Source organism: Notamacropus eugenii, chromosome 2, assembly GCF_028372415.1.
Source record: "Notamacropus eugenii isolate mMacEug1 chromosome 2, mMacEug1.pri_v2, whole genome shotgun sequence".
Classification (NCBI taxonomy): Eukaryota; Metazoa; Chordata; class Mammalia; order Diprotodontia; family Macropodidae; genus Notamacropus; species Notamacropus eugenii.
Window position 1 is genome coordinate 21,239,150 of NC_092873.1, and position 22,524 is coordinate 21,261,673.

General features: G+C 53.2%; 1 protein-coding gene across 1 annotated transcript in view; it reads left to right on the forward strand.

Moving 5' to 3' along the window:
* The window catches only part of TPCN2 (two pore segment channel 2), a 34,779-nt gene that overhangs the window by 11,336 nt on the left and 919 nt on the right, over positions 1-22,524 (forward strand). The window contains exons 4-24 of the mRNA XM_072639390.1: positions 385-562; positions 1,169-1,285; positions 2,571-2,677; positions 3,912-3,984; positions 5,368-5,467; positions 6,385-6,450; positions 7,371-7,435; positions 8,774-8,871; positions 9,992-10,073; positions 10,549-10,635; positions 11,189-11,308; positions 11,492-11,551; positions 12,612-12,740; positions 13,591-13,640; positions 16,098-16,197; positions 16,819-16,890; positions 18,114-18,190; positions 19,400-19,481; positions 19,572-19,654; positions 20,373-20,454; positions 21,789-21,883. Of these exons, the coding sequence (XP_072495491.1) occupies positions 385-562; positions 1,169-1,285; positions 2,571-2,677; positions 3,912-3,984; positions 5,368-5,467; positions 6,385-6,450; positions 7,371-7,435; positions 8,774-8,871; positions 9,992-10,073; positions 10,549-10,635; positions 11,189-11,308; positions 11,492-11,551; positions 12,612-12,740; positions 13,591-13,640; positions 16,098-16,197; positions 16,819-16,890; positions 18,114-18,190; positions 19,400-19,481; positions 19,572-19,654; positions 20,373-20,454; positions 21,789-21,883 (1,923 nt within the window). The remainder of the gene's footprint in view (positions 1-384; positions 563-1,168; positions 1,286-2,570; positions 2,678-3,911; positions 3,985-5,367; positions 5,468-6,384; positions 6,451-7,370; positions 7,436-8,773; positions 8,872-9,991; positions 10,074-10,548; positions 10,636-11,188; positions 11,309-11,491; positions 11,552-12,611; positions 12,741-13,590; positions 13,641-16,097; positions 16,198-16,818; positions 16,891-18,113; positions 18,191-19,399; positions 19,482-19,571; positions 19,655-20,372; positions 20,455-21,788; positions 21,884-22,524) is intronic.

Here is a 22,524-nt window from a genome sequence, read left to right on the forward strand (position 1 = left end):
TCCAGGCTGTCATGTATTGTCTGAACTGGGCCAGTTGATGGAGGATTTCAGAGATCTTGATACTAGAACAGGCCTGACCCTTGGTGTGGATGGCATGACCACAGACAAGTAGGGCAGGCCTTATGGAGGCTTGCAGGGTCACTGGACGCTGGACTGGGGTCGACCTTGGGCAATCTTACTTTATAGATGAGGCAGCTGAGCCCCAGAGAGAGTGAGGGACTTACCCAGGGTCTCATAGCCCATCAGTTTTTGAATGTGAGCTGTTGGGATCCACAGGTACCCCATGACAGCCTGTGCGATGGTTGGTGGCGGCCAGGCTGCTCTCATGGTGGGGCTGGCGGAGGGTCAGCCAGCATTTTGATGGAGCTTTGGCTTCTCTCCAAGGGTTCTGACTTTCACCATTTTCCTGGTCCTGTCTCTGGCCTTCATTGAGATGCCTTCCTCCCTCACGATCACCTCAGATGTCCGCTACCGTCAGGCTCCCTGGGAGCCCCCGTGCGGCCTGACCGAGAGCATCGAGGCGTTCTGCTTCCTGGTGTTCATAGCGGACGTGTCCATGAAGGTGAGCCTGGGGAGAGGGAAGGGATGTGCCAGGGCTCCCTGCCTGCCCCCCGCCCTCCCCTGTAGCCCACTGCCCCTCTGCTGCTCTGTCACAGGGACTTGGGAAATATTCTGTCATTTAAAGCTGTGCTTCTTGAGGTCTACTTCCGTCCTTCTCCTCCACATTCCATGTCTTGTAACAAAAAATGAAGAAGGAAAAAACTGATACACCAACCTTGTCTTGACTGTGTGTACACTGTCCTGTACCTGCAGCCCCTTGCCTCTGCAGATGAGGCCTGCATTCTCTCTCTCTGTCTCTTCTTCTCTCTCTGCTTTCCCTCCCTCCTTTTCTCTTTTTCTTTCTCTCCCTCTCTTCCTCTCTTTTCTTCTCTCTTCCTTTCTCTTTTCTCTCTTTCCCCCTCTCCCCCCTCCTCCTCTCTCTGCTACCCCCTTTTCCTCCCCTTTTTCCACTTTCCATGTCTCTGGGTCTCAGTATCCTCATCTGTAAAATGGGGGACTGTGAGTCTCATGGTCCCCTGTGCTTCCCCTGCTGCCTCCCGGGATAGAGAAAAGCCCTGATTTCCCTGGAGGTGTTGAGAGCATCTCAGTGTGTACCTCCGTCTTCTAGAGCTATCTGATTGGATGGAAAGAATTTCTGAAGAACCCCTGGCTGTTGGCTTACATTGTGGCCCTGGCGGTATCTGTGGCTGACTGGACTGTGTCCCTGAGCTTCGGCTGTCGGGAGGTGAGGAGGCTGGGGGTGACTTTTGGGGAGGGATGGAGTGTGTGCACAAGGTCCCTGAGGATGGTAGGTGAGAAGAGGTGGGGTTGGGGGGAGGAGCACTGACTGTCCAGGGGTCTTCTAAAGGCTTGAGAATGAGAAGGTGAGAAGGAGGGGCCCCTTAGGCCTTATACAATAGAGTTCTCATCAGAGGCAGGAAGACCTGGATTCTAATCCCACCTCTGGCACATCCTGGCTGTGTGGCCCCTGGCAGATACCTAACGATTCTGTGTCCCTGGACAGACCTGACACATAGTAGATGCTTCACCAGTGCTTGTGCCTGAGACACTCCCTCGGGTCACAGGACTGGTCTGTAAAGGAAACCTTGCTCAGTGTAAGCAACGACCTTGTTTGTATTGATTATTTTCACAAATTCAGTTCACATCAAGTCAGACGTTGATAAAGCACCCATTGTGTGCCAGGCACCGTGCTCCCCGCTGGACTATGTGAGTCTTTTGAGCACGAGGCCTGTTGAGTTTCTGTCTTTGTATTCCCAGGGCTTTGCTCCCTGCCAGGCCTACAGTAGGTGCTTTATAAACTTTTGTCCCACTGAATAGGACTGAACGATGCTGAGGCCAGTTTAGTAAAGCATATTTCACAAGTTCATTCAGCATGCTCGCCCTGCAGAAACATCTTTGCCCTCTGTGGGCTGCTTCATTCATTCATTCGACAGCACTTGAGCACCTACTATGTTCCAGGGACCGTGCTAAGGGCTGAGGAGACAGACCCAAAGGAAATGAGTCCCTGCCAGGGAGCACTGGGTCTGCTGGCTGAGCTCTGCAGGGGCTGTGCTCTGTGCCCTGGGGATGCAGGAGTGAGCAGCTAGGCTGGCCTTCCAGCTGCTTCTCACTACAGCCCTCTGCTTTCTGGAAGCCACCCCAGCTTGGGAAGGGGCCTGCTATGGGGGTCTCATTCCCACAGGATCCATCGAAGCCATTGGGTGGAAGGCAATTCAGTGAATGATTTTGAGGGGGTGCACCCACACTAGAAGGGCCAGAGGCTGAACCAGGCCAGTTCCCTTCCTGCCACAGTCCAGGCAAGTGGTCATCTGGCTTCTGATGGGAAGCCTTTGATGCCGGGGAGCTCACTACCTCTTGGGACAATGTGTCCCAGCATGGCACGGCTGGGCTCCTCAGGATTGAGCTTTCCTCCATCACCCCCCACCCCTGGGGCATGTCCCTGCTCCCTCTGGTTCTCACATGCCTGTCGAAAAAGGGACTTTGGGATCCAGGACCCTCCTCTTTTGTAGACGGTGCGAATCCGCCGGCTCGTACGGCCCTTCTTCCTCCTCCAGAACTCCTCCATGATGAAAAAGACGCTGAAGTGCATCAAACGGACGCTGCCGGAGATGGCCAGGTCTGCAGGAGGGCTGGCTGGGGGCGTTCGGTACTTTAGTGCAGTGTAGGTGTGCACTGAATGTGCTGGGCCTGGAGCCAGGGAGACCTGGGTCCCAGTCCAGCCTCAGATACTAGCGGGGTGTCCCCGGACAAGTCACTAAAAACATGGAGACAACAGTAATAATGCCGTCCTCCAGGGTTTTTATGAGGTCATGTTGATGAGGCATGTTGCACACCTTAGAGCATTATGGAAACAATGGCTCTTATGCTGTATGTGGGGACCCAGGACCTGGATCCGGGGCTCTCAGGTGGGGAGCAGGCGCCTGCACTGGTGGTCCCGATGATCTCGGCCCTGCCTTGCCTGGGGGGGCTTGGGCCTCCTCAGGGCCTGGGGAGCTGGGCTGCTGCCTGAGCGTCTAGCTTCGAGAGGGTCCAGCCCTGGGGAGAGCCACCCTATGGGGACTCCTCTGGCTGTGCCTCCTGTTGTCACAACTGTACCCTGACTTAGCGCTCCGGGCACCCACGGGAGCAGAGCAGAAAGGACCCCAGGGACCATCGGATTGAGGGGTGCTGACCTCCTTTGTGCATCAGGCACCGAGAATACAGAGGCAAATGTGGAAGGGTCCCTGCCCTCCAGGGGTTACAGTCCTCAGAGGGTCATGGCAGGCAGGGTGATCTTTAGAGAAAAGGAAGGAGGCATCTGAGGCTCCCCACATTTCAGTGACTTGCCAGCCATTGTATACGTAATAGAGACAATAGGGAGGCAAGAACTAAGCATGTATACAGTGCCTACTGTATGCCAGGCACTGCACAAAGTACATTACAGGTACTCTCATTTAATTTTCACAAGAACCCTGGGAGGGAGCCGCTGTTATTATCTCTATCATACAGTTGAGGAAACTGAGGCAGGCAGAGGTCACTTGACTTGCACAGTGTCACCTCGCTGGGAAGCGTCAGAGGCCAAATTTGAACTCAGGTCTTCCTGGCTCCAAGCCCAACAGCCTCGTAGCTGGGCCCTGATCCCTCACTGTTCTTTGGGGGTCTCCAGCAGTTGGGCTGTTTCTTTCTGGGGCTGCTGCCCTTTCCCTGGAGGGTCCCTGATGGGTGGCCTGTGGTGAGGGGGGTGGTCATCTTTGGCCATCTCAGCTCCTGGAAGCAGGGGCCTGAGCCAGGCCAGGTGGGGCACGTGTGTCCCCTCAGCTAACATGCCTCCCCTCGACTGACGTGTGTCCCCTTGCGGCTGTCCCCAACAGTGTCGCTCTGCTGCTGGCCGTGCACCTGTTCCTCTTCACAATGCTTGGGATGCTGCTGTTTATGCGGGAAAAGGTAAGGGGGAGAGGGTGCCCTCCCCTGCTGGCAGGGATCCCTGGGCCCAGAGAGGGTAGAAATCCACCAGAGGTCACACAGCAGCCAGTCAGGCTTCTGAGCCCAAGGCCAAACCTCGACTTTAGCAAGGTCCTCCCCTCTCCCTCCCTTCCACTTGTCCCTGGCCCGCAGCCCAGTTGGCCTGGGGTAGAGGACCGAGCTTTGGCCTCTCTGGGTTCAATTCCTGCCTCCGACCCTTCCTAGCTGTGTGACCCGGGGACAGTAACTGTGACTCCCTCAGCCTCCTCATTTAGAGCCTCCAGCAGCCCTCTGGCGTGGGTGCTCTTGTCCCCTTTTACAGACGAGGAAGCTGAGGCTTCCAGGTAAGGTCAGTGACTTGTCTGGGGCCCCCAGCAAGCGTCAGAAGCAGGATCTGAACCCAGATTACCTGACACAGTACCAGGCATGGAGTGGGCTGGTCTGCTGATTGGCTCTGCCCCCTGAGATACTAATGATGATGAAGATGGCCCACATGCGTGTTGTGATTTGCGAGTCCTCACTGGCTTTACCTGTGACGTCTCAGATCCTCACAGCAGTCCTGGCAGGGAGAGGCATTGTTATCCCTGCTTTACAGTTGAAGAAACTGAGACAGGCAGTGGTAAAGGAACTAACCTGGGGAACCTCTGCCCGTGTCCAGCAGTCCGATGTCCCCAGCCAGGGAACTGAACCCTGGCTCTTTCCTTCTGGTCCCAAGGCTCTGTATGTGCCCAGCAACCTCGCTGGGTGAATGATGAGGGCATCTGATCTGCCCCCACCGCATTGCTTTGTACCTGGCTGTTTGCATGTCGTCCGTTAAAGGGGCAGGGACTGCTTGCTGCTTAGCATAGTACCTAGCACATTGTAGGAGTTTCATAAGTATTCTTTGACTGACTGGCTGATGTAGGCACAGACCACCTGGGAGATGGGGATCGATGGGACGTTGCTCTAGGCTGAAAGTACCTCAGAGGCCCTGGAGACCAGCCCCCTTCTCTTACAGAGGGGGAAACTGAGGCCCAAGAAGTGACTCATCCTGTGTCACGTAGATAGCGAGAAACAGGGTCTGGATCTGAAGCCAGGCCTCTTTCTCCTTCCTTCCCCCAGGGAATGGAGCTTGGCTCAGTCAGAGCCTCTCATGCCTTGTTCCTTCCCCCTCATCCATGTGTGTCCTCAGCCCCTGGGCAGGTTGGAGGCTCTGGGTCCCAGGCTTGGCTTTTTTGCCCATCTCAGAGACCCTCAAATTCACCTTGTCCCTGATGCAGGATTCCCCCCACCCCCAAGGGCTGTTTGGAGATCACCAGGGTGGTGGGGGCAGGGCATCCCTGCTCACTTGTCTGGCCTCCTAATGCCCCATTCTTCCCTGCCTAGGATGACCGGAAGGACCAGGAGCGGCGGCTGTATTTTCAGAACTTGCCGGAGTCACTGACTTCCCTTCTGGTGCTGCTGACCACGGCCAACAACCCCGATGGTGAGTGAGGTACCTGCTGTCAGGAGATGTGTTTGAAGGACCCTCTCTGGGGGCCCTGACCATCCCAGAGCCTAGAATGGCAAGCATAGAAGTCCAGCCAAGGACTGCCCAGCCTCCACTTTAGGAACTTCGGAGATAGAATGCTCACTGCCTGCAAAGCCTTGCCCCACCAAGGTGCCCTTCCTGGAGAGACATCTCCAAAATCTGCTGGGGCCTCCCCTGCCCTGTTCCTGGTTCTCCTCAACTATTGAGCAGGTCAGTCCTCCACAACACTCTGGGCTTTGTGGGGACGGGTCTAATGCCCAGCTGAGTAGAAGCCTCCAGGAGCCCCTTCTTACCATGACTGTTTCTGGCTCTGCACCCCAAATCCTGCCACATCATCCAACAATGTATCTCCCACCACCACCTTCTACTTCCAGCACCTTCACTCCTCCTTTCACACCTTCCTCCCCATCTCCTGAATTCAGAACTCTCGCTTCCTGTGTGGGGGATGCGAGGGCTCTGTTGGGGCCAGCTCACTGCAGATCTGCAGAAAGCTCACGGTCCATTTCAGCCCTTTTTCTACACCAACCCTTGTCCAGCTCTTGTGCAATTGATTTTTTGTGTCCCACTGGAGGACTTTACATTGGGAGAGGTTGGTCCTGTCTGATCAACTGTACCAGTGTCACCAGTGGGCAAGAAATCTCAACTCTTTTCTCTTGGGCCACTGCTGGGTATATGTGGAGGGCAGGGTGGGAGGGAGAATGACGGGATCCTTTGCTTGTTATATTCAGAATGAGCCTCTCATCTCTCCTCTCCTTGTCCTGCTCCCTCGGCCCCCCACTATAAAGTCTACCTTCTAATCTGAGCCAGCTTTAAGGTTTGGGGTACTTTTCTTTTGGGTATTTGAATTCCTAATTGGATTTTTTTCCATGTAGTGATGATTCCTGCCTATTCCAAGAACCGGGCCTATTCCATCTTCTTCATCATCTTCACTGTGATAGGTGAGTTAGCTCCAGAGATAAAGTCTCAGCCAACCAGTTAATGACCTTGACCCTGAGGGCAGGAGAGGGCCAGGGTCACTGCCTCTGACATTGCCCTCCGGTGGGCCTTGTGTCCCAGTCACTCCCCCTGCTTCACCATTATGGATTTATTGTGCATCGTGGCCAGGGTCAAAGGGCTGGCCCCAGAGACGGAAAGACAGATTCCCTGACACTGTTAATTATCAGATCCTCAATCTGCATTGGTGGAGAGAGTTTCCACGCTGGACGTTTCTGACCCTGGTGGAATCTCAAGTCTACTTCCTCTCTCTTCTCCTCCTCCCGTGTCTTAGGGTCATCCTAGAGTCAGAGGTGAATACTGGAAGGGGCCTGAGAGACCGTTCAGTCCAAAGCCCTCATTTTACAGATAAGGAAACTGAGGCCCATAGCAGGGCAGTAACTTTCCCATTTAGCTCCATGTAACCAGTCAGCCTTTATTGAGCACCTGCCTGGTGCCAGCCCTGAGCTCAGTGTTAGGAGTAAAAGGGCAAAAGTGAGATAGTTCCTGTCCTCAGGAAACTTCCACTCTAGCAGAGAAAACAGAAATGGAGGCCAGGCTGGTACCCGAGTCTCTGACTCTCCTCTCGATCCACATGACCTGGGTCATGCCATCCCTGAGCAGGGCATCCTGGCAAGGGTCTGGCTCACTCAGCTTTTGTGCAGTTTGGAGAGGAGACAAGATGCTCGAGATGCTTCCAAAGCTGTAGTTAATTTAGCAAAGAAGGGGAGTGTGCAGAGGGAAAGCCAAGAGGAGGGATGGGCCAGAAAGTGCCCAGGACCTGTGTCCTGGCCTGTACTTACCACCTTGGCCTGACTGTTGTGCCCTGACTGCCACAGCCTGACCTTTGTGCCCTGACCTCCATGTCCCGCTTTCTACCTCACAGGGAGTTTGTTTCTGATGAACCTGCTGACCGCCATCATCTACAACCAGTTCAGGGGCTACCTTATGGTGAGTCAGGGCTGGCTCCTTCCTCGGGATGCTGATCAATGGTGTTGGTGAAATGGCCCTTGGAGAAGACCTCCTCCATAAGGCTTGATCAGAATGTAGCGATGCTGATGACTGGCTTGGAAGCCAGTCTGGGCTCTGCTGTGTAGGAGCCGAGTCACCTTCCCTAGACCTCAGTTTCCCTCTTTGCTCCCTTGGGGCAACATGCCTTAAGCATCCACGATCCCAGAGTGTTCACAGATGTCTTACAGAAATCAAGGCAGAAGGGGCCACTGTGGGTGTTTCCCAGGCCTGTGTGGCAGGGTGTGCGCATTTTTTGGTAGGTAGAGGGGCCTAGATGGGTGACTGGGTGGGAGCTCTCCTCGTAAAAAAAAAAACAAAAACCCTTCTAACCAGTGCTCTTGGGAAGGAAGGAAGCATTTATTAAGCACCTACCGTGTACCAGGAGGTAAGCACTTTACAAATACTGAATCATCTGATTCACTCACCAACTCTGGGAGGAAAGGGCCCCATGTTATACATGGAGAAACTGAGGCTGGCTTGCTTAGGGTCACATATCTAATAAGTGTTGGGACAGATTTGAACTCAGGTCCTTTGGCCTCCAGACCTAGAGCTGCCTCTCTGCACTTTACAGTCTGAGGGTGCCTGGGAGCGCTAAGAAGTTAAGCCATTTGTTCAAGGTCAAACAGCAGGGACATCCCCTTGTCACTGAAGCTCTCCATGGCTGTCCCCTGCCCCTACCTCTGCCCCCCTTGTCCCAGCATCCCATTTTTGGGGATGGGACCTTCATCCTCTTGGTTAGCCGGATCCAGAATCCAAGATCAGCTGTGATTCTGAGATTAGCTCCCAGAAGAAGCCGCTGAGGATTGTTGGGGGTTGTCAGGGAAGTGGGCTGCCTCCAGAGGCTAGGGCTCCCTCCTCCTCCTGCATGGGTGTGAGATGGACAGATGTCCCCGAGGAATGTGTGTGATGTCCTATGTTCTAGTTCAGCTTGTGTCTCCCTCCATCATGGCCTTGCTTAGAGCTTTGCACATAGTAGGCACTTAGCCAGCTTTGGAATGGAACGGAGGGTCTCTTTTCCCCTCGCCCCACGTTCCTTGTGTCCCTTTCTTGGTCCTTCCTTCTTGGGGCCTTCATCCTTGTGGCTTATTTGGAGGCTGAGACCTGCATTGTCCAGTGTGTGTGTGTGTGTGTGTGTGTGTGTGTGTGTGTGTGTGTGTGTGTGTGTGTGTGTACACATGCGCACATGTGTGTGAGGAGGTGTCATGGGTTCCCATTTGAGCAGACCCCTTTGTTGACCCTCCGGGCTGGGGGCTGAATGTGGTCACTTCTCATTGGCAGGAATCGATCCAGGCCTCTCTCTTTAGGAGACGATTGGGCATCCGCGCGGCCTTTGAAGTCCTCTGCTCCCTGGAAGGAGCAGAAATCCATCCTCTGGTGTGAGTGTGGACAACGCTGACACTTGCTAGGCGAGGCTGGGTGGGCAGAATGGACGGCCCCCAGTCCCCATCCCGTTGATGAATGAGCCCTTCTCCTTTTGGCTCAGTCTGATCTCATTCACTCAGTGAGATTTCTAGCGGTCCTGGGCTGGGGGCATGGGAGACCCTGAAGCCATGGGCTGGCCCTGCCCTCAGGGGTCTTCTGCTCTAAGGGAAGATAAGCCCTGTACACCTATGGATAGAGAACCAAAGCACCTCGTGCCCCCTTGGGCCATTCGCTTCATCTTCCTGGGCCTCAGCTTCCAAATCAGTAAAACGATGAGGCCTTGGAGATCCCTTCAGGCACCAGACCAAGGGTCCTCAGGCTTCCCCCAGCCCCACCTTTGGCAGTCAAACTGGGGAAGCCTGTGGACCCTTCTCAGAATAATGTTTTTAAATGCGTAAAATAAAATACGTAGGATTAGGAAGGAAACCAATCATGTTGAAATATGGTTTTCAAAATGCTGAAGAAACTGCAAAAGAGTTCACAGACTGAGGTTAAGAATTCTTACTTCTGGGCCTGCGAGCCTATGAAATATAGCATGGGTGGGTGGTTAAGGTGCTGTGAGGTCAGTTGAGGAAAGCCCCCTTCCAGCTGGAGATCAGGCCTGGTTTTGTGGAAGAGGCAAAGGTCAGCCTCAGGGCAGGGTGGTCAGGTAGTGAGGGAATGTGTCTTAGGGAGGTAGAGCCTGGTTGGCTGCTGGAGGCCAGAAAGGAGAACTGTCTTTCGGTATTTCCCAGGAGGAGCTCTAAGAGGATTATACTTGTTTGGTTTAACTTTGGGGAGGGGATGGGGTGGACAGGACCTGGAGCAAGCCCGAGGCAGATGTAGACTTGTCAGGGATGAGCTACCAAGAATCCAGTCTCTAAGCTCTGGTGGAGTGACCTGAGGGCCTCCGGAGGTAGTGAGCTCCTCATCCCTGGCAGCATCTCCAAGCTGAAGTTAGATGCCCACCCACTGGGGCTGTTGCAGAGGAGTTCCTGGCTTGGGGTGGCTTGGATCAGAAACCTTGGAGCTGTGCTTCTGAAGAGCTTGGGCAGATGCTTCTCACTGGGACTTCTGACCTTGGTCTCCTTACAGAGTCGGAGTTAAGCCAGAAACGTTCCTCCAGGTGATACAGAAAGTGAAAATGAACCTTTACTGCAAGGAAGCCATCATCCAGGTAAGTGGAGGCTTGCATACACTTCTGCCAGGCCCTGTGCCAATGAGGCGTCTCTCTTGTCTGGGCTTGCCTCTTCCTCATGTCAGCTGCGACCTAAAGGCTTCTTGGGGAGCCAGCCACAGGGAGTCATGGACTCTCTTGGGGGCAGACCTCTTCTTAGATCATAGGGGGCTGCCTCAAGTGGCTCTGAGCTTCAATGATATTAAGCCAGGATATTTCCCTTTCTATTAAGGGACAACTAGACCTCAAGTTTGTGGTTTCTTGTGATGGCTCTTAAAATGCAGAGTTATGTCCTCTGCTGGTGGGTTGACTCATGCCCACAGACACTTGTCAGACCACGCAGAGTGTTTTTCTCAACCCCAGCCGGCTCTTCATTTTTGCCCTCTCTGGCTATCATCCAATGTCCCTTGGGAACAGATGCGGGCTCCTTGGGGGTCTTAATAGATTTTCATTCAGGCTTTTCTCTTGTTTGAAGACCGTTGGATCCCATGCTGATGGATTGATGTCCGCTGATCAGTTTCAGAGCATCTTTGATGAGCTCGACAAAGATGCTATTAAGGAGGTCCGTCACCCGCTGAAACCTGGGGCCGTTGGTATTTGGGAGAATTTCTTTTAGTTGTCTCATCTCCGCTGACATAGCCAGAATGTTCTGTAGGGGACCCAAACCCTTCAAGTACCAGCATGACTCTTCCCAGCTTAGCTTTAATAGCTGAAATCAGTCCCTAAAGCCTGGGGTGGAGAGTAGTCAGGTCTTAAACCTGGTGTCTGTCTGCTGTTGGGATCGTGACCGAAGCCTTAAGTCCTCAGTTGGCAGATGCAAGAGCACCAGTGCTAAGTGACCTTTCTTTTGAAAAGCGTTGGAGGATGGAGTGGGGCTGTCTTGGACAAAACTGGATGTGCTTTTGGGTGGGTGGATTGGGGGAACTCATGTGAAGGGTGATGGACGTAGCTCGCTTTACTTTGTTTTAAATTTTCTGTTTTTTTCTTGCCGAGTTGGTGGAGGGCTCTCTCTCCTCCCCGTTTAAAAATCAAACCAACTGAGGTGTAAGGAAGTGGCTCCAGTGCCTCCGAAGTACCTTCTTCAGGCTCCTTGTCTGTTTTTGTTTTTTTCCCAGCGTCCACCCCGGCCCGAGTACCATTCCACCATCCTGCAGCGTGCCCAGTCTATCTTTGGCCATCGCTATTTTGACTACTTGGGGAACTTAGTTGCCTTTGGAAACATTGTTTCCATTTGTGTGAGCATTGTTTCTTGATGAGCGGGTGCCCTCTTCTTTTTCCATCTACCCTTTGGGTGTGGTCTTGTCTTTCCTGGATTTTTTTAATCAGGGGTTGGGGTGGGAGCAGTTGGTGGGTTGACCTTCTTGTGTATATGACTGACAGTGACACCAGATGACATGCTCTCTGCTCTCGTCTCTCAGGTGTTCTTGGTGATAGATGCGGACAAGTTACCCGGTGAGCGGGATGACTTTATTTTGGGGGTAAGTTTTGGGGTTACTTCTTCTATTTCTATGTTTGCTGACTGACAGTGGTCTGCATCTTCTGGCCATTTGTCCCCCTCCCTTCCCAGGCCAAACGGGAGACTCTTGACGCCTGCATGTGGCTCGTGCCTTAGTCATCAGAAGGAATGGGCAGCATTTTTTGTGGGAGTTCCCTTCTCTGCCATTCTCTTAACTAAACCCTTGGTACACTCCTCTTCTCGTGGGCTGTGTTTTCACTTCTGTGAGAGTTAATTCGGAATGATGATCTTGAGGCCCCCGACCCAGCAGAATTAGGGCAAATGATGCCCAGGATGACAATGCCAACTTCACTTTATTATATCAGGCTTTAGAAGTTGGTAATTCATCCTCCATCTGTATCCCTGCTTCCCACTCTGTGGACTTTGGACCTTGAGGGGCTCAAGGCTTATTGCAGGGAGTCTGCCAGATACGGGGCATTCCAGGTGATGCCATGTGGACTTTTGTGTGTCACCAACAAAATGCATGTTGTGAATCCTGTGGTTGTTGACTGTTTTAAACATCCCAGACTTCGTTAGCAGCCTCCCAGGAGAGAAGACTTTTTTTTTTTTTTTTTGCCATTTGAGGTACAAAATCATCCAGAAGTGTTTAACAGACTCAAATAGCCTTTTGTCACTATCACAGATCTGGGACTGAAAGAGACCTCAGGGGTTATCCAACCACCTCATTTTACATTTGAGGAAACTGAGGCCTAGGGAAACCAGTTATGTGACTTGCTCAAGGTGGCACAGGCAAGAAGTCAGAGGTGAGATTTGAAGTCATAATCTTCTGACTCTAAGCTAGTGCTCTTTATGGAGCATTGTTTCAAGTTGAAGGATGCTAATCGTATGCTGACTCTTACACAGGATGCTGAGATACTTCTTGGTAGCGGAGCTCATGTGCTCCCCCGAATGTTTGATCTGCTTGGGCTCCCCCTTTCCTTGGTTCCCTCAAGCCCTTGTGGCCCGCAGGAGCCCAGGCTGGCATTTTGGGATGTCTCCCCATGGCTCCACTGACTGGATTTTTCCCATTTCATGCCTCTAAGGTCCTGAATTGTTTCTTCATTCTGTACTACGTGATGGAGATGCTGCTGAAGGTGTTTGCACTGGGCCTGAAAGGCTATGTCTCATTCTTTAGCAATATCTTCGATGGGATTCTCACTGTGATCCTGCTGGTAATGGTTACCAATGATGGGATGGGGAGGGAGGGCAGGCCTGAGCCCCCACCAGATGCAGCCTCCTGGTAGTTGGCTTTGGTCTAACCCTCAGGACCAGGGATGGGCAGCTCACCTAGTGAGGCCTGCATCTATGGCCCCCCTTGGTGATCCTGGTGGCTTGTGGCTGAGCAAGGGGAAGGGATGATCTGTCTGGCAGAAGTTGGGGAGTTCCTTTTCCAAAGACCTGGGGGGAAGGAGTTGTGATAACTGACCCCTTCAGGCAGGCAGGCCTGAGCATCCCACAGTGGTAGCAGGCTGAGAGTTTTCCATCCTTTCCTCTTGACCCCATGCATGGTGCTGTTTTTAACCCCCCAAAGCTGGCTTCTAATTGGACTAAACTCTCCCTTCTTGGCCCGGGAGCAGGAAGTTCGGAAAACTTGTCAGTGATGTGACCAGGGGAAAGAACCACGCCTGGCTCAGGCTTACAAAGGCTTAAACCCCTGCCTGCATTGACCTGATGTCTGGTCCCATGAGACGAGTGGCAGTCGATTCACTGAGCCAAAGGCTGCTCCTTTTTTAGGGCATCTTCTTGCGGTCCCTGGGGGAGCAGGGCTGTCTCTGACTGTCTTGGCTTCCTGGGGCTCTTCCTGAGCAAAGATCCCTCCCCATCCTCTGCTCCCCTGTTTCTTTAGTGACTCCCTTCCCCAGCCTCCCCTATGCCTTCATTAGAGACCACTCTCTTTTAGTAGGGTAAACTTTCTGGAGTCAGAAACCTTCTGAGGAGGCCCCCTTGGGGGCGTTGATGGGATGCTGTGAGGCCCAGCTTAGCATTACTGCAGTCATGCCTTCTTTTCTTTTTTAACTAAAGGTTTTGGAGATCTCCACTCTTGCTGTCTACCGGTTTCCTCATCCAGGCTGGTAGGTGACCCGGGTAGGATGCTGGCCTCTTCTGCCCTGGTTCTCTCCAGGGGCTTGCTTGCTTAGGTCCTTAGAGGGTGTGGGACGACAGGGTTGTGCTGGTGCCTCAGCCCTGCTGACATGGGGGCTTCTGAGCTCGGTAGCTGTGCTCCCTGCTCTTGTCAGGGCAGGGTCCCTGTCCTGCCCGCAGGGACTTCAAGCCTTGCTTCATTTGTGTGTGTGGCTGGAGAAAAAGGTTCCACCACCAGCCTGGATGACCCTCGTTGGATGGCATGGGACTCCCCTCACTCTGGGGATCTCTTTGCTGTGTAGGGTTTTGGCTTCTCCCCAGCTCAGGGACCCCAGATCCCTCCCCCCACCTGTGCCTCAGTTTCTCCCTCTGTAAGATGAGCTCTTTGGACATTCTCAGATTCCGTTTGATTAGAGAGAGGATAATAACGTAATACAGCTCCAACAACAGAGACAACACTTCAGCCACGACTCGGTGCTGGAAAGCTATGGCCTTGACCCAGTGGTGCAGCCATGGGCAGCACCTCAAACGCAGAGGCCTCAAGAACAGCCTCCAGACTGGGTCTGTCCCAGCTTCAGTGAGTGTGGACAACAGTCAGAAGGCTGGTGTCTATACAGTGCCATGTTGGCGTCCTCATGACAGCTCATGCTCTTATCATCACTGTTTTACAGAGGAGAAAACTGAGGCTCAATGTACAATGACTTGGCCAGGGCCACAGAGCTAGTAAGCTCTTGAGACGGGATCTGAACCCAGGTCCTCCAAACTCCTCACCTGGCATTGCAGCCTCTCTGCCCCGATGGGGTCATAGGAGATCCTTTTCCAATTGTTGTCATTGATCACAGGATCTCAGAGTTCCAGGTGACCTTAGAGGTCAAAGGTCATCTGTCTAATCTCTTCATTTTACAAGGAAGAAACTGAGGCACTAAGAAGGAAAGTGACTGGCCTAGGGTCACACAGCTAGTGAGGTCTTGAGGCCGGATCTGAACTTGGGTCCTTCTGCCTCTGAGCCTGGCAGCTTCTTTCCTCTTCCCTGTGCCTTTCACCTGTTTTGTGTTCTTGGTAGGAAGAGCATGACAGATTCCTATACGAAGCTTTATCATGATCTCCTAGACCTTTGTGGTTGGGAGGAGCCCCGGTGGTTGTCTGGGCTGGACCCTCCCTTAGAGCTCCCTGATGAGTGAGTGGCCCCCCTTCCTGGTGGGCAAGCCACCATCTTTTGTCTGGTGATTCTGCTCTGGCCGCCATGTTGACTCCCTCCTTGCTGAGCACCTCAGTTTGGCATCGTAAGGTCCTGGGTAGGCATTGAGAAAACCTGCTCCTTGGCCAAAGGCCCCCAGGTGGACCCTTGAGCTGGTACAGCCCTGGCATAATTTGAAGCTGCATGTCCTCTGCCTCAGTTGGGCCCAGGCTCGAGTCCTGTATTTGGGGCCAGGTACCACCTTCTAGGAAGGGTAAACTGGGTGAAGCCTAGAGGTCACCCAGGTTGGTCAGAGCACCAGGCGTGTGCCATGGGTGAATGAAGTAGGAATGGGGAAGGGGAGATTTGGAGATGGATAGATGGGTGGACATGATGGTCCCAGGGCATTCTCTCCATGTGCCTTGGGCTTCTTGGCCCCAAGGGCAGAAGGTGGGAGGAAGTTGTAGAGATGTGTTATTTCCAGATGTCAAAAAAATTCCCCAAACAAAAAACTTCCTGAGAATTTGGGTAGTGAGTTCCCTGTCACTGGAAATCTTCAGGGAGAGGCTGGTTGGCTAATTATTAAGGGTGCTGTGGTAGCTTATTCATGTATGCATTGGACTAGAAGGTTCGGAGATTCTGGTGTTCTTTGGAATTGAGCTCAGCTTGGGCCCAGCTTTGGCTGGTGGTCCTTAACTGGTAAAGAAATCACTGATAATGCCTTCCTTACCGGTAATACAAACCCAAGGTGCTCCACCTTTAACAGGTCAACAATCATTTATTAAGCACCTACTATGTTGTGCTAAGGGGGGAGCTGATAATCTAATGAAAATTTTGACAGTTGCCTTCCTGTATCTTAATACCCTTTGACACCCAGGATATGGCCAAAGGAGAGAGTTATCATGATAACATTCCCACTTTGATTTGATACAATTGTATAAGCATTTATGAGCACCTACTGTGTGCCAGGCACACAGTACAAAGACTGAACATCCCCTCCCTCAGGAGCTCAGGTTCTCTGGATGTGGCTTCAACATGGCGGTCAGGTTGATCTATTGGAGTAGGTGCCTCGAGTTGAGGTCAGGAACTGCTGGCTGGCTCTGTTTGACCAGTGGGTCAAGGATCCTACCCTTGGCATTTCTGCTCTTGTGCCCAGGCTTTCTCCCGCCTGGTATGGCTCTGCCCCTCCGTCTGTGCATGCCTCCTGAGTAGCTCCCAAGGCCCTGAGCCTGGCCTCTATCTTCAGCCTCTCCCTCCCTGTGTCTTGTAGGAAGCCTGAGATGCTGGGCCTCTTGTCTCTGTGGGACATGGCCAGGCTGGTGAATATGTTCATTGTGTTTCGGTTCTTGAGGATCATCCCCAACATGAAGGTCAGTGTGTGGGGCAGAGCGTGCGAAAGTGGTTTGGTGGCTTTTCAGCTACTCTGCCCTAAATAGTGTTGAGAGCCCTGCTCTGGCCTGTGCACACTAGTGGCAGCATCCCCAGAGGAACGCAGATCATGAAGTTGGCTTGACTCTAGAAATAGGCCTGCAGGAGCCCCCTCTGGTAGCCCAGCCCTGGCCTCCTGAGGGGACCCTGCTCTATTTGGCCTTCATTGGTCTGACACTGGGGAAAGCTATCAATGAGGGACGCCTCTGCTAGTGGTTTTTGTTAAGCTGTCATCAATGCCTTTTGTTTTAAATAGCAATCATTTTCATGTCTTATGCTCACCCCCCACCCCATTCCCCTGGTAACAGAGAAAAACAGTTAAGAAAGACCAGCTGACCAAGCATCCCTGTTTGCCTGAGAATGCCAGGCTCCACACTCATAGTCCTGGGGCACAGGAATCCCCTGGAGACTGAGGACCCTCCCCTAAGTGTGGGTGGGCAGATGCCACAGGGGCTGCTGAGAGAGAGGTCAGATCCCAGGGCCAAGAGAACCTGAACATCTGTCCTTCCTAGCCTTCCTAGCTGCCGTGGGCCAGAGCAGGCAGATATGTCTCTTCTTTGCAGCTGATGTCCTTGGTGGCTGGGACCCTCCTGGACTTAGTCAGAAACATGAGAGCCTTCGCGGGGATCCTGGTGGTAAGTCAGGCCCTTCCTGTGCCCCCAGCCTGTCCCCTTGGTGTCTGCAGCTTTGGTCTCTAGGGAGACTCCCTGGGGGTATGTGTGTGTGTTGGAGGGAAATTGTTGTTCCAAAGCCCCAGGTAGAGATCACATCCGCTCCTGTGCAGGAAAGCCAGTGGCTGACTGGAGAAGGCCTGGGGCTCCTCAGTCCAGTTCTCCGGGCCTCCTCAGCCCAGCCCTCTAGACTTCCTCAGTCTGATCCTCTGGGCTTCCTCAGCCTGGCCCTCCAGGGCTCCTCAATCTGGTCCTCTGGATCTCCTCAACCTGACTCTCCGAGGCTCCTCAGTCTGGTCCTCTGGGCCTTCTCAGCCTGATCCTCGGGCTCCTCAGCCCGGCCCTCTGGGGCTCCTTTTGCTCCATTGATAGCAGACCTTTTATTTTTAAAGATCCAGCTATGGAAGCCCACCTTTGGCTTAAACACTGAAAAAGCCCCATGACATGGCCTTTGTGGGGACATTTGAGACTGTATTTAAAAGACCATCTGCTGAGATTACAGGCTCCTCCATCTAGACCAGGAAGGGGCCTCACAGACCTTCAGTCCAATTTTTCCTCTTACAAAAGAGGAAACTGAGGCCCAGATCAAGTAGTTTGCCCAGTTGCACAGGTAGTAATCATCCGAGATGAGATTTGAACTCAGATCCCCTGACTCCTGAGTAAACCCTTTTACCACGTTACACGTATATCCAGTGATGGAGGAATTTGTCCCCTGAGGAAACAGCTGCTTCTTGTTGTATTGTGGTGAGTGGACCCTGAAGAGGCAGGCACAACCAAGGCCCCACCCAGGCCAGGGCCAGCTTGCATTCAAGGTGTTGGTCTCCCATTGGCTTGACCCTCCTTTATCACTCAATCTGTTCCTACCTGGAGTCTGTTGGCTGCAAGGCTCACTTGGCATGAGCAGGATCTGCTTTTTGGAGGGACACGGGATCCCAGGATTGGAGCTGGAGAGGAAATGTGGAGAGTTCTGTCATCCCCTTCCTTCCACTGCAGAGCCCAGTAGCCTTCCCTGAATCTGCCATCTTGTCCCTCAGAGCCCTTTGGTCATGTTTAACACTTGGGGAGGATGAAAATCAATGAGCTGCCTGAAAGCTCCCTGTGTGGCCTTCACCTCTGGGCCTCAGTTTCCCCTGCTGTAAAATGTAGGTGACAGCTCTCTGAAAGCCCTTTGGCTTTTTCCTTTCTAGGTGGTGTACTACGTCTTTGCCATCATCGGGATCAGCCTGTTCCAAGGAGCTATTGGATCCCCTCCGGGAAACAACAGGTAGCCTGGCGTGAGGAGGTGGGGAGAGGATTTGGGGATTTTGTGTGTGTGCGTGTGCGTGCATGTGTGTGCATGTGCATGCTCATGTGTGACTGTGCACATGTGTGCACATGTGCATGTGTGCATACGTGTGTGTGTTTTTCCTGGCGTACGCTCTTGTCCTTCTCCGTGGTGCTGGCTCACCGCTGGCCCTCTCCCCTCCTCCTTGGCTGCTCCGTTCATTGCCCCTCCCCAGATTGGAAGCTGACCTCCCCTGGAGCAGCTACTGGCAGTGTTTCTGGAGAGGTTGAGGCTCTTGGTCTCGCTGCCCTGACCATCCAGGTCCAGATGCCCGCCTGTGGGACCTTGAGAAGTATGACGTTTACTAGGGCACCCCAGCTTGTGATGGGGCATCTGCCAGTTTGCACTTGATTTTGAGGCTTCCTTGAGGGAGATGGTCCTGGCCTAACAAGGGAACAGTCCTGCTGTCTGTTTTCTGCCCTACTCCATCAGTCAGTCAGCACACTCTTAATAAGTTGTTCCTATGTGCTGGGGATATACAGAAAGGCAAAAGCCGGCCTTGCTGCACCTAGGCCACTCACGTTCTAGTTAGGACTGTGTGCATGAGCTCTGGGCAGTGTTATTGGTGGAGAGTCTCAGAGAGTAAAGCCTGGGTGGACAGGAGAGGTAGGAGAGGCATCCTGCACTACATGGAGCTCAGGGCCTAGGTGCCACATTGTAAAGAAGGCTGTGAATGACCCAGGGGACCCAGAGGAGTGCAGCCAGCCTCAGGAAAGACCCTAGGCTCAGGATGTTAAGGAGGCTTGGGGTGAGGAGGGAGCTGGCCCCTCAACCTTGGTCTGCTTGGCCCCAGGGGCGGACCCAGGAGCGGGGGGGAATCGCCCCATATTGGGGCCGGCTGAGGCCAGCTGAGGCTGAGGGCATAGCTCCTGAATGTTGGAGCGGCCCCAAAGTGGCCTGGGAGACCTGGGGGAGAGCAGGGGAAGGCCTCAGGCAGAGGTCTGGCTCTGCCATGAATGCATCATGGGATCCATCATCATGGCAGGCCTGTTGGGATTTGGGCCCTCCTGATGAGTTTGCTGGCCAGGTCACACAGTCAGTAAGGGCCAGCGGCAGAATCTGAATCTGGGTCTTCCTGGCTCCCAATGATACCCACTGAGCTACACTGCTCCGTGCCAGTCTCAGCATTCATTTTTTGTGTTTCTGTAGCCTGGTCTATGCCAACAGCACTGCACCATGTGGGACCTTTGAGCAGCTGGAGTATTGGCCCAATAACTTTGATGACTTTGCGGTGAGTCCCGCCTTGCCCCACCCCCTGCTCTCTTGGCTCCTGCCCCCATGTTGCCTCTGCCTCATTGCTTCTGGTCTCCTCTGTCCGTAGGCTGCCCTGGTGACTCTCTGGGACGTGATGGTCGTCAATAACTGGCAGGTTTTCCTGGATGTGTACACGCGGTACTCCAGCCCGTAAGTAGTGGGTGTGGGGCTTGGGGGAGACTGTGGGCCATGGTGAGTTCCCATTGTTAGGGATGTGTGGCATGGGAAGGGCCCGATGGTGCTGTCCTCCACCTCCCCATCGGCTTGAGTTTCCACGTGGCTAGTTTTCTTCCTTGTCACCTTTTAAAAGCCACTTGTAGGGAGCTCGGGGTGTGTGTCAGAGCTGGATTTGAAGCCCATCAGAGCAGTTTGGGGACCATATTTTGGGAAGGACTTTGAGGAGTTGGAGGGGATCCTGAGGTGGGGAGGGAACCAGAGATCATGTCCTGTCCAAGTGGGCAGAAGGAAATGGGGCTGGAGGAGGAGACTGCTCAGGGAGGCATTCAGATGCACCTGGAGGGCCCTCCCCAGCTGAGGATTAGCTTTGTCAAGGGGGCAGGGCTTTGAGTTTGGGAGGGGTGGGATCTGGAAGAAGCCCCCAATACTCAGAGCTGTCCCATAGTGGGCTGCACCACTTTGGCAGGTGGGGAACTCCCTCTCTCTGGGGGTCTTCAAGCAGGTAGGGGCTGGACTAGATGCCCAGAGGACCCTTCTAGCCTTGGGCAAGCATATCTGGACTAGAGTTGATGCTGAGGTGGCAGAGACCTGTCTGAGGACAGGGACCTGTGCTGGGTGTTTCTGGGGCAGTACCTGGTGGAGGGTGGCATGGGGCTGGGTCACAGGAAGCGTGTTGTCCCCCTCCCCGCAGGTGGTCGAAGCTCTACTTTGTGGCCTGGTGGCTGGTGTCCTCTGTCATCTGGATGAACCTCTTTGTGGCTCTGATTCTGGAGGTAGGGGCAGTGCCAGACACCTGATTCCCAGATCACCCTCAATCAGTACAGGCCATTTCCCCCACAACAGACCCTTGTCTGAAGCCTGAGTCAGACCATGGCTGATTCCCAGCATGTGTCTAGACATCCTTGTGAATGTCTGCCCCAGCATGGGAGTCCCCTAACCTTAGAGAGCCAGTCACCGGGCACTGAGGAGTGAAGGGACTACTCAGGGTCCCATAGCTGGAGTATGTCAGAGTGGGATTTCCTGATGCCCTGGGCAGCTCTCTGCCCACATAGGGCCACGCTGCTTCCCACTCCTCCACACATTTTGTACTTTGTCTTACCACATGATGGCCCCTTAAACTCAATACTGGTGTGGCTCTTTGGGCTTTTCAGGAGGACTCCCCCCAACCAGGGATGCAGATAGCAACCCATCCTTACCCACCTCTTCTGGGTGGCTCTGCTACTTATTGCCAGCGAATTCACAGGTCCAGGCACCCCTCCTCCCAAATCTGTGTCTGGCTCCCAATATTGGCCCCACACCTCCCCTTCCATGACCCCAAAGCTGCCTCTTAATAATTGTAGAGGAATAGCTAGAGTGGGAGACGGAGAAGAGCTGGGGTGATAAAGGGAGGGGCAGCTTAATTGGAATGAAACGAAATGTCAGAAAACCCCATCATTTTGACATGTGGGTCTGTATGCACAAATGTACATATGTATATGTGTGTAACAGCATGGTTTTGGGCAGCAGACAAAAGAGCACTTGAGTCCAGAGCCCTGTTTTCTAATCTGCCTCTGACAGTGATGAGCTTTGTGACCCTGGGCAAGTCACTAAAACCGCTTGGGGTTTCAGTCAAGTCTTGGTGGTCTGAGGTTCAGAAAAAACTAAAAAAAAACCCAAAAAAACTGAGGTGGGGGTCGAGCACAGGTCCTGGAGTCAGGAGGACTTGAGTTCAAATCTGGCCTCAGACTCTTGACAGTTTCTACCTGTGGGACCTTGGGCAAGTCACTTAACCCTGATTGCCTCTCCAAAAACAAAAGAGATGACAGTGCTGTGGGGGGAGAGGCCCTCCTCACCCATCTCCTCTTCTGTTTTCTCATGGCTGGGAGAGCCCAGAGTTAGGATTACAACTGGGAGGGGAGAGGAAAGGGCCTCAGTTTCCTCATCTGTAATATGAAATATGAGGGGGTTGGGCTAGAAGTGCTTTCAAGTCTCTTCCAATCCTTTTCACCAGAGAATTAAGTGAGCAGCCTTGAGGGGCAGTAGGGGAAGTTGAGTCAGACAGGAAGACTGTTCCACTCACCTTTGGTCAGGTATAGACCCCTCTCCCTTTCCTTCTCTCTCCCTTCAGAACTTCATTCACAAGTGGGACCGCCGAGGCCAGCAGCAACCCATCCCTGGGGTATGCCAGGCTCCATACCAGATGACGGTGGAGCTCATGTTTAGGTAACAGGGCATGAAAGTCTTGTGTGCTGGTGCCTGCTCCCTCCTGAAAGTCAGTGCCTGGGTGATGATCATGTAGGGGGATGCCAGAGGGGGAAAGATGCCCTGCTTTGGGAGTTAGTGGGTGGTGGGCACAGTGCCTGGAGGGGCTCTGACCACTGAACTCACCTTCCCTCTTTGCCTCTGCCCCCTGATCTCCTTTGGAGCCAAGCTCAGGAACAAGGTTGTTCTGAGTGACAGGGGGAATTGTCCTTCCCTTTGACTGGCCGTGGGATCAGTCCACATTAGAAAATGCCAACTATGTTCCAGATACTGCTGGGAATGGGGAATGCTCAGTCAAGGTCCCTGGGTTGGCAGAAGCCGGGTGGGATGTCAGGGGGCTCAGCTTCTGCTAAGAACAGGTCAAGTTTCTGCTCATCTGCAGCCAGAGGCTCTTCTGTGGGGACCCTTCAATCTAATCCAACAAATATTCATTATGCTTCTACTATATGCCAGGCTGGAGGATATAGACTTGATCCCAGGGACCTTACATTCTGTTAAAGAGCTGAGAACATGAGCTCTTTGAGGATAGGAACCGTCACCCTTATGTCTTAATGGCCTCAGCACTGAACCCAGACTTGGCACATAGTAGGTGCTCAGTTGAT